The sequence below is a fragment of the Spodoptera frugiperda genome, chromosome 28 (genome assembly GCF_023101765.2).
Source record: "Spodoptera frugiperda isolate SF20-4 chromosome 28, AGI-APGP_CSIRO_Sfru_2.0, whole genome shotgun sequence".
NCBI classification, from domain to species: Eukaryota; Metazoa; Arthropoda; class Insecta; order Lepidoptera; family Noctuidae; genus Spodoptera; species Spodoptera frugiperda.
This window is the reverse complement of record NC_064239.1, coordinates 10,082,911-10,097,269: the sequence shown is the minus strand read 5'-3', so window position 1 is coordinate 10,097,269 and position 14,359 is coordinate 10,082,911. Positions and strand designations below refer to the sequence as shown.

Genomic DNA, 14,359 nt, shown 5'->3' with positions numbered 1-14,359 from the left:
TATTTGAAATAAAAGACTGAACAATATAAAAAACTTAATATAATTTTATGAAATACAATTTAAGCACTAGTTTCACAGCCTGGTACTAACTTCATCTTCTATTTGTTGAACTTTCTTATTTGTTGGTGGGCTTTGGGAACTTGGTAGCACGAACGAGAGCACGCCACAAACTGAAAGAAAATTATATACATAATTAGAATTCATCTGAATAATCAACACTCATACATGGGTAATAGCATAATAATATACGAGTCAAGTAGGTTGGTACCTATTTAGATTTATTGAGCGGAAAAAGTTATTTATTGCGTAGGTACATGTTTATTTTATGCGTGAGCTGTTATATGCGTCAATTAAACCAACCTTGAATATAAATGATAAAGTAAGCACATTTCCAGTTTTGAAATTAGGTATCTATATTTTATTTAATAACCAGTATGTAAGGATTTCAGTTGCAACCACAGAGTAAGGGTGGGTCATAAAGTAGGTATATACGTCTAACCTGCATCCAGACTACATGGTTTGTATATAGGTTTGGTGAACGACCGCTGCCGCGGGTTCGATTCCCGTCAGAAAAATCATTACATGATCCACAACATTTTATTCCGGTTGTAATGCAGACCCGTTTCTAAATGCTTCTCAATTTTGTAGTTTTGTGCATAAGCTTTGCAGTTTGACTGCGATACTGCGTATACCTAACATAGCATACAGTAGATTTGCAGCAGATGTCAACCAAATTAGGTAGGTATACTTACATAGTAATAAACCTCCAAAAAGATAGAATGTCAATTCGCAGAACACATTAAGCAGGATCCCAGCGACGTTGGTGCCGATTATAGATCCGATACGTCCGATCATCATTGTCAGACCTATTGCCATGCCCCTGCAATGAATAAACATAAACGTTATATTATGCAGGTAACTCTGTACTTGCAATACTTATAGCTTTTTTTTTTTTTTTTGTAAAAAAAAAAAATACTTATAGCTACATACCTAAAAGAATACATTTTTGTATCCGGAAAAGTGTTAATTCTTACATAACTAGATTTTAAAAATTCTCAATATCTATGTATCTCCTTATTAATAAAAATCAAAAGCGCCAATTGTGTTTAGTTTATGGCAATTAGCTTGAAGTTTATTACAGACTGTTACTAAACTTCTGTTCTGAACAGAACTTACCTCAAATTCGTAGGGAAGAACTCCACGGCATAGGCATTAACTGGCCCTAATGCCAGACCCATGATGGGGAAAGATGACAGAAGTACAGCAAAGAGCATATCTTGAGTTATAAAGTTGATGAGAACACAGAAGGTTCCTATCACGAAGAACAATGCGATCAGAAGTCTCTTCTTGCCTATGAACTTGACTGTACTACTGACGGCCACTGATAATACGGCACAACTTATGTTGGCCACTGAATTTATCACAAAAGTAATATTTTCTATGGTATCCACGCATTCAGCGTCTGCGTCTACCGTCTGAAACACAAGAACATGAATATTCAATGAGTAAATGAATTGGAGATTTCTTACAAAAGTGCCTGAGTTGAAATAAATAGGAATGTGCTTAGAAATTGATGCATCGAACTAAATGACGATTTCTTAAATTCTAGCGTTAGAATAATAGAGTAGATGATTTTTATTTTAATGTCCGTCTTGTTGATTATAATACGTGTCTAATATTTTTTAATTACTAACTGACGGACTAAATACATTTTTAATTTTCATACCCCGTCACCATCCCTACTTATAGGTTGGTTCTTCGAACACAATATGGATGTTCTCATCTCGGTCAATACTAACCTGATTCAGTCTATCAAAAATGACGTCACAAGCGGTTTTGCCTTCACCGTCGCCAGTGAGCACCCTGTTTAGTACATCTGGTACCCACATGTACAGACCGTTTAATCTGAAACAGAATTTAGTGTTTTAGTCTACATGCAGTTGATTCTAGTTTTGCAGTCAATACTTTATAATAAACTCATTGGAGTTTGATAAGTTATTAGTATTCTATGATAAAATGTGAGATCTATCTGTGAATTAGAGTATACTAACAATACATTACATTTTTAGTTTTATTTCTGCTTATAGATGTATCTTTTAATATGCGGTGTGCAGCACCACCCTCCAGTCCGCAATTGCCGTAGGTTAAAAAAATACATCTCTATAAAAGGAATTAAAACTAAAAATCTAATGGATTGTTAGTGTAGCATGAATTTCCGCAAAGTAACGCCTGATTCTATTCTATATCGAATAAGAGTATAGTTTCATTTAAACTTACACTGAGAATATTCCAAACATAAGGAATCCATTCAACGCAAACCATTTCAAATATGGCGGTTTGAATAATGGTACACTTTGGACTTTTAACGTTTTCAGGAAACTTTTCTTTTCAGTGTCACGGGGAGGAGCAATCAGTCGTTTAATCTGAAATAGAAAATCCTAGTTAGAATACTGAATTACTAGTTAATAACTGTGAACATTAGTCATATTCTTAAAGTATGATAAGAAGAAAATAAAGGTTATTTAAACCGACGAATATGCATGAAAAGACTGACTGACTTGACGAAGCGAAAGAGGTATGTAAGATTCGTAACAATTGGCGTTCCATTGTCTCTGCCCACTCCCATGGGAGACAGGCGTGAATGTATGTATGTATGTAAAATAAAAAGGGTAATTACCGGAAAATCTTCAGGCGCTTTCTTTTTGTTCTCTGCATACATAACTTGCAGAATTTTGAGTGCTTCGTCCATTTTGCCCTGAGATACTAAGTATTTTGGACTCTCTGGACCAAAGAGTAGTAAAACAGCTGCTAAGATGTAGAAGGCTGCGTACATCATTGTTAAAAGCCTCCATGGTCTGAACAGGTATAGTCCAAAGTCTATCCGGAAGTCCAAAGGCAATATAGCCCAAGCAAGTACTGGAAAATAAAATAACCGATTAGGTTTAACCTTGTCAAAGGACTTCTAAGTATTCTCTTAATGTACAACCATCTTAGACAATTTTATACAATGTAAAAACCTGACAGTCGTGACACGCTACTAGTAAGGAGTAGGAGTATCTATGAAGCATGCAATTTTGTTTCATGAACAGTTAAAAGAAATTACTAAAGCATGATTTGTTACAATGTGAATCAGCGATTATCACCAGTGGCGCCACTAGTGATAATCGCTAAACTATATCTTTTTTTTTTCTTTAAAAGATACTGTAATAGTTACTTTATACCTAATACATATCAATACATATGGCAACAATCAGTGAATCATTGGGTGGCAAAACTCGTAAAAGAAAACGAATTATAAAAATCATGAAGACAATCCGAAGTTCATTATTTTATCATGATTACATTACTTAGCACTTATCTATTATAAATTTTGTGGAGTCATTCAAATATAAAGATAACGGTTTCTGGGGTGGGCGTTGTATTTATGTTATGCAATAGGTACTTAGTTTTTAATTACTCCATTTCTGATTGCTTATTTCTATCCAAATCTTTTTCAGGTTTCGAGGTCAATCGATTTGAGATCTTTTGATAGTTATGTACGTAGATACTTATTAGGTTTTCTTCGAAGAATGTTGTATTTATAAACTGGATTGATTTTAGCGTCTTTTTTGAAAATAATTCTGGAGACCACCTACCGTTACGACCGATTAATTACATACATATACGGGACACACACCTATGAACGAGAGACCTTAAAAAGGTGGCTGGGTGGCATGTTCTAAGAATAAATGCCCTTAAATTAAAAGACAAAAAAAGAAAAGGCGGCTATATAGGGCTGGTAGTATACGAATAGTGTGCCATGGAAGAGACTTAGCTTATGTTCAGCAATTGGCCAAAACTGCTGATAATGATATTAACTTTTTAACGTCTATAACAACAATTATTAGTTTGTTTGATTTGGTACCTACTATTGTTAAGTTTCAATACTTACATGGTACTAGAGCTGACCCGCTAATCTGTAGGGAGTTGGTGATGGATAGGATGACATCCCTGTTCTTGGCAGGGAGGATCTCACCGATGAACGTGTAGGGCACTGCCGCCGGGCAGGCTATGCTGACCAACAGTAATTTACATGTTAAGGTGGAAAGAATAACATTGAAATTTAAAAAGACTTTAGGTTTTTATTGGGTCTACATTGTAATTAATAATTATGTATCGAATGAACAGAGTAATATGTGGTTAACTGTGTTATGTAACTATTTATTAGATATACATTATGTTTTATTGGCAAATGGCAAACTACATATTTGTGCTGTATGGTCTAGAAGAGTTTAAAATGATTTAACTTTTAAAAATGTTAACTTTAAAATGTTGGACAACAATGCATAGGTAATTTCTTTTTTATTTTTATAACTCAAATGTAATAATAGATTTAGTTACGTAAACTTACCAAAGTGCAGTGAGGAATTTGCAGATTGCGAAAGTGATTAGATCTGGCATGAAGCCAGCTAGTATGCCGAAGACTCCGGCTGTTAAAGAGGCGAGTATGACCATCTTCTTACGTCCTCTGGTGTCCACAAGGAAACCCCAGGGAAATGATGTGGCGACTATACCTGTAAGTAGATAAGAAAACTTTGAAGGTTCCACTGGCTATAGATATAATAATACCAACAGCTTATGTTAGTCCACATCCGAACAATGAGCCTCGTATGCATGAAAGGGTTTGCTCTAATGTCCACCTTCGATAGACTGGCTGGAGATAGCAAAATTCGGTTCAGGTTTCTTATATGTTTTCTTTAGGCGGCTGTTACCATACACGCTTGATGAGAAAGAGGGGCTTCGAAGTAGGTCTATTATAGAACTCGGTGCCTCTTACAGGTGCTGAGGGTGGCCACCAGGGTGGTTTTAGTGAGGTAAAAATCCCACACTTCCTAGTCTTTTATCCCCAGAAAGCTAAAGGCGCCGTTTGAAGGTGTCCCCCCGTCATCAAAAAAAAAAAGGCGGGTTGACATATGCATTCTACTATGTGGTAATCATCTATATAATGATGATAACTAGTGATATTATTATCAGATAAATACCTATTTACCTCCATAATAAGTAAATGTAACCCTTTACGTAACCTTAGTTTTACTGTGTTGTTACTGTGATGTAATTTATCTAGAAATTATACACTTTAATTACAAACTACTAAGAGAGATGCCAATATTTAAATGATAGGTACTTTAGTGCGAAGTGATTAAGTGATTCTATTGTTAACTAAACTCAAAACAAAGTGTTCAATTGCTCAATTACTATGCGACTCTGAGAAAACTACAACACGCTATATAGTGGTAACTATAAGTTTGTTATCCAAATAAATAGATAGATACATAATAGTTCTAAATAAAACAGTAGAATAAATAAAAATGATGTCGTTCGCATTCCATTCCGAGATATTCTAGATACAGATACATATTTAAAAGATAATAAACTACCTAATTATCAATTTAATGTGTATTTTATCGGCACGTACGTACGAGCGTACAAATAGATTAAATTGTTAAAAAAACGTGTGTAAGATCTAAGTTGGTAGAATTACCTACAAGTAAAACAAGTCCTAAGGCAAAGTTCGTTTACAAAACACATTTGGCATAAATCATATTTTTTATCATTTTGACCCGGCTACTGCTGAAATTTAGCGCTGTGGACTCAAGCTTTCGTGACCACAACATTACCCAAACTTACTTTTTTGTTGCTTATTTTGTTTGTATCACAGTGGAACCAAATTCTTGTTTGTCTTTCTTTCTAAAAGAGATTTTACAGCGGTACAATCAGTGACCTAATTATTTTGAAATCGTATGCTCATGAGTACACGTCCCGAACGTGGCTCGAAATTAGTTGGGTCATCTTGTCAACCAGTTATGTGAATGTGAAAAACATAAAGATTTGTTATAGTATTAACTTACCTATGTAAGGTATTGATGCAATGAATCCTCTTTGTGCATCAGTCATGTCCAGATCACACATCGCTGCTGGTAGCACGAAGGAGTAGCCGACTGGTTCCACGATAGCTGATATGAGGAACAGGGCCAGTACTAGGCAATATTTGATATTGTACCATCCTAGCCCTGGAAGAAAATTAAAATAATTAAATTAAGAAGATAATTCATGTGAGTGTTTTATAAGAAAGGGGCAGAAAGGTTCTCGAGTGGAGGCCGCGTACCAGCAAGCGCAGTGTAGGACGTCTACCCACTATGTGGACAGCGACCTGATTAAGGTGGATGCAGGTCGCTTCCAACCAGCCTATCTGGAAGTCATTGGGGGAGGCCTATGTTCAGCAGTGGACGTTCTGTGGCTGATATGATGATGATTTTATAAGACTGAAGATTTGGAACGAAGGGACATCTTTGGAGAAAATATAACGAAACGTAGTAGATTTCTTAGTTGCTATGTATATCGAATTATTCACCTGAATAGGTTCACTCTCTTCTCGTAAATGAATGTGAAATTAGGCCTTTATAGAATAAATGATAAGATGTTAATTATGAAATCGGTAATCTTAACTTCGTAAGGTAAATACTCGTTTTTAGGGAAAGAACATAATTAGATACTGCAATTGTCTGGTGACAATAATTGCTTCAAATTAACTGACAGTAGAAATGGCCATGGGATTACCATGTTTTACTATAGAAAAAACATCGTTTGCTTTATTCTTTGATTTTAGAAGATTGATTATTGGAAGTATTACCATTTTCTTAGTAAGGTACTAATACCTCAGATATTTGTGTACCTACTTAGTTTTAGTGGTAGACACTGCAAATAAGCCATATAATATTGCACATGGTTATGATGTTTTTGGCGTAACATTGCTCCTGGCTTGTCGATTTCAGTTAAAATCTTTTTCTCACACTCTCATTTTCGCCTATCATCTGCAAGATTTTTACATTTTTTACTAGCCCATTGCCTAATGATGAGTGTGATCTATGATGAATAGCTAGGTAGATGGGAAATAAATAAGTTATGTGTATAAGTTATGTATGTCCTATAATACATTTGTTTTTTGTATTGTTTATGTAGCTTCGTAGTAACGTATGTTATCTTACATCTGGTGTTTGAACTTATTTGCACGCGACTACACGTGGTGCCAATAAGTCGTGTGCAAATAAATTGAAGATCAGACAGAAAACAATTGGATGATATCTACTGAGTCTATGAAATTACATAATACATAAATGTTATAATTGTGTCTTTATTGTTTAGAATAGAAGTAGATTAAACTACTATACATTTTTACGTGGTGTCAGTAATTTTTTCTATGCCTTAATGTCGTAGCTAATATTGGACTGCCTACATGCATTCGTAGATAGAGTGATTTTCAAATCAGTAGGTAAACTTCTTTCTATAGGTTAGCTTGTTTAATAAACATACTTACTTATGTACCTACACAGTATACATATAAATCATCTATAGATAGATTTAATAATTATTTAATTCAGGAATCTAAACACGAAATAAAGCATATGGTTACACTATTATTTATGAGTCAGTGGATCAACGAGATGGATCAAAGTGCCTACCTACCTAATCATTTACTTAATCAAACCGATAATGTATAAAACATCGCAAAATTAATTTTGTAGGTTAGTTTAGGATTTAAGTAGTAGCATACCTACTAACCTAGTTATCAGACACGCAGCTGTTAATTGGTTCCCTACTTAATGAGATTGTGCAAAAAGAAAATAAAACGTAAAGAGGAAATCAGCTTCCATTTTCATTACCGCCTCCATTTTTTTAAGTCAAGTAATATTCCTGAACTTCCACCTAAGTCTGAAAAAATAGTGTGCGGTTCAGCCAAACGCGAGATAATCGCGCACAAACATACACACATACAGGTCAAACTGAAATCAAGAGCTTTCAGTTGAACCGTTTTGATGTAGGTTAATAAATGATGACAATAGGCTCATCAACTATGTATTACATGGGACTCAAAACATCATTCTATAAATATATGCTTCTCTGCCTACCGTCTATTGCTTCGCAAATTAAAGGACAATATTAACATACTTTTTTATACAATAACTACGTATAATGTTAGACGGATCGGCTAAATATGAATGCCTATCATAACATATCGATGTTTCCTACTGATAAATATATTGACCATGGCAGTGGGATTTACTAGTAATATGGCGTGGGATTGTCCTTGAAATACAATTTATTATGTCACTCGTTGTTTCCAGAACCCGAGATGGATAAGTACTAATAATATGTAGGTACACTATATTACAACAAAACGTCAGTTGTGTTATGTTACCCAATGTAATAAGAGCAAAGGGCTAACTGAATTCCGAGGTATCTAATTAACAAAATGTAGATTTACACGTGAGCCATCATGAAATATTTGTAAACAAATTATACCATAAGGATACAACAAAATTTTTTCAATTCCGTCCGTCTCAGTGTCATATTCCCGCTCTCTTTAATAGTGACTGTTCTGAATACTTTTACAGCACAAGAATTGGAATACAGAAAAGTGCCTCTTTGGTGCAGCTAGATGTAATTGTTTACAACCATCTGGAGTCTGGAAATGTGCCCAGTATATGACAATAGGCTCACCACCTATTGCATGGGACTAACAGCATAAATTGTGAAAAGTGGGTATACACTATACATTGTACAGAGCCAAAATGTGCACCTCTGCCTACCCCTTCGGGGATAAAAGGCGTAACGATAGTTTATAAACATTTTACATCGATCTTGGTTGAAGTATAGTATGTTTATTATATTAGGTACTATAGATGTTTAAATATTTATCTGAAACGCAATAGAAATCTGTACCTACTTGATATCTCACATCAAATAAAAACACATTGTTTTCACATTTATGAATATTAGTTTAGCATTATTAATATGGTAGGATGTAACGGCTTATCTATCGTATTGTTTATTTTGTTATTGTATGTAAAACACGAGTCCAAATATTAGCATACCGTGCAAGCGGTTTATTGATAGCGTTAACATTTAATCGTTGTAATTGTGTAGTAAATCTTCTAATCTCTTTTGTATGTTATCATTATTTATAGCTATCAGCACAACGCGTATAGGAAAATTTTGTTTGAACTGTGAAATATGCCGCGTAGGCATGAAATTGTTTACTACTAACTTTCCACCTGTAGCTTCGCCCACGTAGATTTTTATTACTCTCGAGTAGTATCCAATCTTATTAGTAGTAGTATATTCTTGAAAAGTACGTAAAACAGTGAAACATACATACATAAATAACCTCACGTCTGTCTTCCATGGGTGTAGGTAAAGACAATTGTTCGTGTTGTGTCTAAGTGGCTAAACGTGTAAAAAATCAGTAAGTATACTTCTATTACGAAACTGCATACAAACCAATTGTTATTTATCTATTTGTGTATTCATTATAGGTCGTTAACATGTCTATTTTCGGTAGTTTACGTGAACTCTTGAACTCTAAACGCTGTTTTGAATTCAATTTTTACGTTGAATTGTTTGCCTCATTTCTTAACTGCAGTATTTATGTAAAAATAGTATGAATATTGTTAGAATTGGAGGATATAAGTAGGTTAATATGAAAATCGTTGATTATTATTCATTCGAAAGGAAATACTGGATAGGACAGTACCTAATTAAAATTGACGATGAAAAAATTGCCAGATCGTGTCATCGTAGAGGGCAACTGGATTATAATTTTAGTTTATGAGTATTTTATAGATCAGTACCCTTCGTATGATCTATAAAATCCACTTAACGTTTACTTTACGTTTAACGAAATCGAAACGAGAACGCAAGCTCTGATTGGCCAGTGCGAATGAACCAACCAATCACAGTACCGAACACGCTCTCGTTTCGATCTCGTTAAACGTCAGAACAGACTGGTACTAAGCTCTCAGAATATGTTGAGTTGAACGTTAAAGTAACTGATTTTAATGAAGGTCTTTTAAGAGTTTGCTGACGCACATTATCTACAAATGTGAGCTAAACATTATTATCTGCTACCTGTTTCTGAAAGTATGAGGAATTGATATGATATCCTGCTCAAAGCCCTTTGTATGTCATGAACGTGTAACATAAAATTTAATTGGCAAGTGTACATATACATAAATTATTGTAGGTATGAATAAAATGCAACGCCGCAACCTTGACTCAGAAGCAGGAAATGATAAAGTTATTTCAAAATGTAACCAATTACTTAGTTTATTTCAAAAATATAGGTACCTAAAAGCAGCCATATTGACAAATAGTTTAATTTAATATGCCAATAACCAGCAGTTAATAAAATGTGAAGGGTTTCGAAGCTTATCGACGGCTCTTTAGATTAGGTACATATGGAATTCATACCACGAATGAAATGATTATTCTATTTATATTATTTGGTTATCCCGTGAGTAGCAGTTGGAACAAACAGATACTAAAATAGTAAATGTCATTTCAAAGACTTAACATAAACTCAGTGGCGTAGCGTGTCTTGGCGGAGCACCGTGTAAAAAAATGTTTAGTGGCCCTTTCTTTAAGGGTGAAAGTCGTCCAATGACTTCTCTCGTCTTTGGGCCAGGCCAGAATGTGTCTCTTACTGACCTTTGGGTAGTTTTTATTTTTGGTTAAGGACATCGGTGTTCCCCGTGGCCCTGGAGCCCCGTATAATTGATATGGCAGATACGGCACTACCTACACTTCTGCATAAACTGTCAGTACATTATCCTTTTAAAATTTACCGCAATCTTTTTTCAAGTTAAAGTTTTAACATAATCTTTTTCAATTTGAAAGTCAACAAGATGGGTTCAGCGAAAGATGCTTAGATGACAATATAAATCTATAAAAACATAAATTTTAATGAAGTCAGGTAAAAATGCAAGTCTTTACGACGCAGTTCTGCCATAAAAGGTAATGAAATACCTTCTAAATCAAGGCGGATAATTCAATAAACCTGTTTATGGGATCAATTATCCGGTTCTTTATAATAATTGATAGTTACCTGAGGTACTTTACTAACAACAATTATAGGATAATATTTCAATTTTACATTTTAACGATAATCGTACCGAGCGGAAAGTAGATACTACCTATGTATATTATTAACACTATAACCTTTTATTTTGAGGGGGATAATCATGCAATGACTTCTGCCGCCTTGGGCGAGGTAAGAGAGAGTGTCAGACTCTTACTGACTAAGCACCACCCCGTTCCTACTCCCGCTTTTCGAGCCGGAGCCCCGGTAAACTCACTAGGTAGTCCGCTAGCTCCGGATAACATTATAAGCTAGCGACCCCGTGTCCTTACTCGTGTGATTGTGTGCTGTTTCTTGACCTGATTATCCTTAGTTTTCCTTCAAATACACAATAAAATATGAATTATTGAAATCGGTACAGTCATTTTGAAGTTGCATTTAGTTATACATGTTAAGTTTGATTTTGTAAAATGTGGGAGTTTTTAATGCGTTTGCTAAATACTGCTTCGATTCGCTAAAATGTAAAGATTTGTTATGGCAATATCATAAATTAATTATATACATTGTAAATTACAATAATGCTGTAATAATTACTAAGGAAACTATTAAGTACCGAGGTAACAATAAAATGAGTGCTCATAAACATAGGATAGAACAACTTTTACCATGGCTTTTATGGCGGAATTTCCGCATCAATGATAATTCAATCTGCTCTGGGGTTTCACAATGAGTACCTACTTACTCGTGATCTCCTGTTTTCCACAGCCTATAAGTTGCCACTGCTGATCAAAGGCCTCTTCTCACACGGAGAAGGTTTTAGGCGTCTTAAGGCAGTTGTCCCACCGGCAACGATGAACGAGTAACGAGTAGAGCTAGAACTAGAAACTCGCCGGCAGTGTGAACAGTCAGCAATCTACTATTTGTATATGCATCTCTTTTGTTTACACGGAAAGTATATCTATTGTACGTTTCTTGAGCGAGAAAATAGCCGATAGTTAGTCGTTCACTCGCCGTTGGTGGGACAACTGCCTAAATCTCCGGGCCAATACGTCCTCCTTTTGTGTAAGCATTAATAATGCTTGCTCGACTATCAATCGAAATTAATAACCTATCTGAATCCAAAATCTGATCTATATTTGAGGGAATGACGATACATGTTATGTCAAAAATCGATTCTTATCCACAGATTTTTGTATCTTATCGACTGTAAATCTGATCTGTATGTGTTTAACATCCGATACAAATAACTCCTGTTTAAAAATAGCTCTACCACTTTCAAGCTACGTCAGGACTCTAGTAATTTACTTAATTAATCCAATTCCGTGTAAAAGTGATGAAAATCATCGTATTTTCATACTATCCTTTATTAAATCTTATGTCCTCGAGGAGAGTAATAAATAAATTATCAATTTATTACACAACCCGGATTTTTATTATTATAGTCACTTTAGATGGTGCTTTTCCACCAGAAATGTATATGCTATGTAACTATGTTATAAAGATGTAATAACTAAACTGTGAAACTGTGTGATCGTTTTTACCGATATTAAACTATATAGCTGTGCGAGGAAGATACGCAGTTCGAGTATGCGATATATTGATAGTAGAGAAGCCATCCGTAGCACGCATCTTTTTATATAGAAAACATATCTTAGCTGAGTTCATTTCCATGAGTGTTAAGCTATGTGTACCAATAAATATGATTGATGGAAGCCAATCGCATCCACAACAACTTAGCATAGCATATCACTGTGGGAAAGGCCTTATTTTACATTTTAGGCTATAATAGTTACAAATAAAAAAATCACACGCTTTTTGTGTAAAACGAAATGGAGAATTATTAGATTAGTGTACTGAGTAATTTTATTCTTCAAAAAATCATGTTGTTACTTTTATTTTTCCGAAATAGTAACGTGTCTGAATAATTTATTATACAGCATTATTTTTAAGCCACATATCATACAACAAATAGTAGAATTATGGAACTGGGTCAGGATGCAGTTTCAAAATATTTGAGTTCGATGCTCGCGTGTCCCATTATTTTTTTATACCTTTTGTAAACCTGTTCCTAAGGACAACTGTGTATTGTGATTAGGGATCCTTTTTTTCAATGGTTACTTGTTTGTCCCTGGCCATAAATAAAACTTATTTTTTGACAAGATACGAAAAATATAATTGATAAAACGTAAAATACTACAAATTAAAATGCGATACGCTTTATTTATCTAATCAGGAACTCGATTTGATTTACTTTCTGCGTTGATTTGATTGTTAAATTTTAGTACAAAAATTCTGCTTCAATATCCTAATAGTTAATGTGTGTGAAAATGCGAATAAATTCGTAAATCATAGAGATTTTATACCAGGAGTGAATCAAATCTAATGAAGTTTAATTTTATATCAGCGTGGCCGCGACCCTCAATTATTATGTTTACCTTGTTTATTTATGGAACATAGAGTTTGGGCTGAGCCACTTACAACGACTAGATTGCGTGTGTCACAGTCTTTAAAACTATATTAAAATGCTTCCTAAACACAAAATCACAACACTATTTTTATTTTCTAAAAACAATTTTCAACTTACCTGCTACTGCCAACGCCTGATCCAAATCCGCTGCATATTTGTCTTTACTATCCACATCCTCGGCAACAGTATTTATTTTATTTTCCATTATAATAATATCATACACACAAAATTAAACTAAGTATAACAAAAATATATTAATTTCAGAAACAGAGATCACAACTTGTAGCAAGCATTGTTTTCAGTCGTCTTTCTGCGACTGCAGATAAAACCGTATTGATGAACGAAAACACGCGATTATTATTCCAATTAATTAACTGATTACAACTGTGCTAAAACACGTCCGATTTACGAAGAGTGATAATGATGCGAAGCGGTAATTAGCGTAAGAGCGCGCGTATTAAAAACTCGTGTGTTTATCAGGAATTAATTTGTGATACTGGCCGGCCTACGGTCCCGTGCCTCGCTCACATCAACCCGGACCGTTCCATGCGTCGTCGTTAACAACACATAAATGTTTTGTGATCCACTGTTTTATATTTAACGAACGACATTGTAGCTTTTGCCCGGCTAAAGACCGATAGAGATCCTTTTGTTTGGGGTGTTGTGTTTACTGATAATTCCAGTTATAAAATTTTATAGTGCAATAACTAGTAATGATTCGTTAAGATTGAATAATGTCAAGCAAGGGGAAAACGGTTGTTGTTGTGAGTATCGATAAAACAGTGTCTCCAGACGATAGCTGTGTCTGCCAAGTTTGTCCTTGAAAATTATGACATATTTATTAAATAATGAGTTCATAGAATAGATTGACTGTTTATTGTGCATTGCAAATCTGTTTAAAATGTTTTCGGTTGAGAAAATATTTTGTTATGTATTTTTAGTACACTTACTTACAGACAAAGAAACTGCCAAGTTTTTTTTTCATATATGCCATCATG

General features: G+C 34.6%; 1 protein-coding gene across 1 annotated transcript; it reads right to left on the bottom strand.

The window, feature by feature from the left end:
• Positions 1–22: 22 nt before the first annotated feature.
• Positions 23–13,971, bottom strand: LOC118265317 (uncharacterized). Its single transcript, XM_050705907.1, has 10 exons — positions 13,479–13,971; positions 5,889–6,050; positions 4,391–4,553; positions 3,932–4,053; positions 2,678–2,916; positions 2,278–2,423; positions 1,800–1,905; positions 1,177–1,475; positions 753–880; positions 23–170 (listed from the first exon to the last, which is right to left on the bottom strand). Exons 1-10 carry the CDS (start codon positions 13,564–13,566, stop codon positions 73–75), a joined length of 1,551 nt encoding a protein of 516 aa, XP_050561864.1. The 5' UTR covers positions 13,567–13,971; the 3' UTR covers positions 23–72.
• Positions 13,972–14,359: the final 388 nt, after the last annotated feature.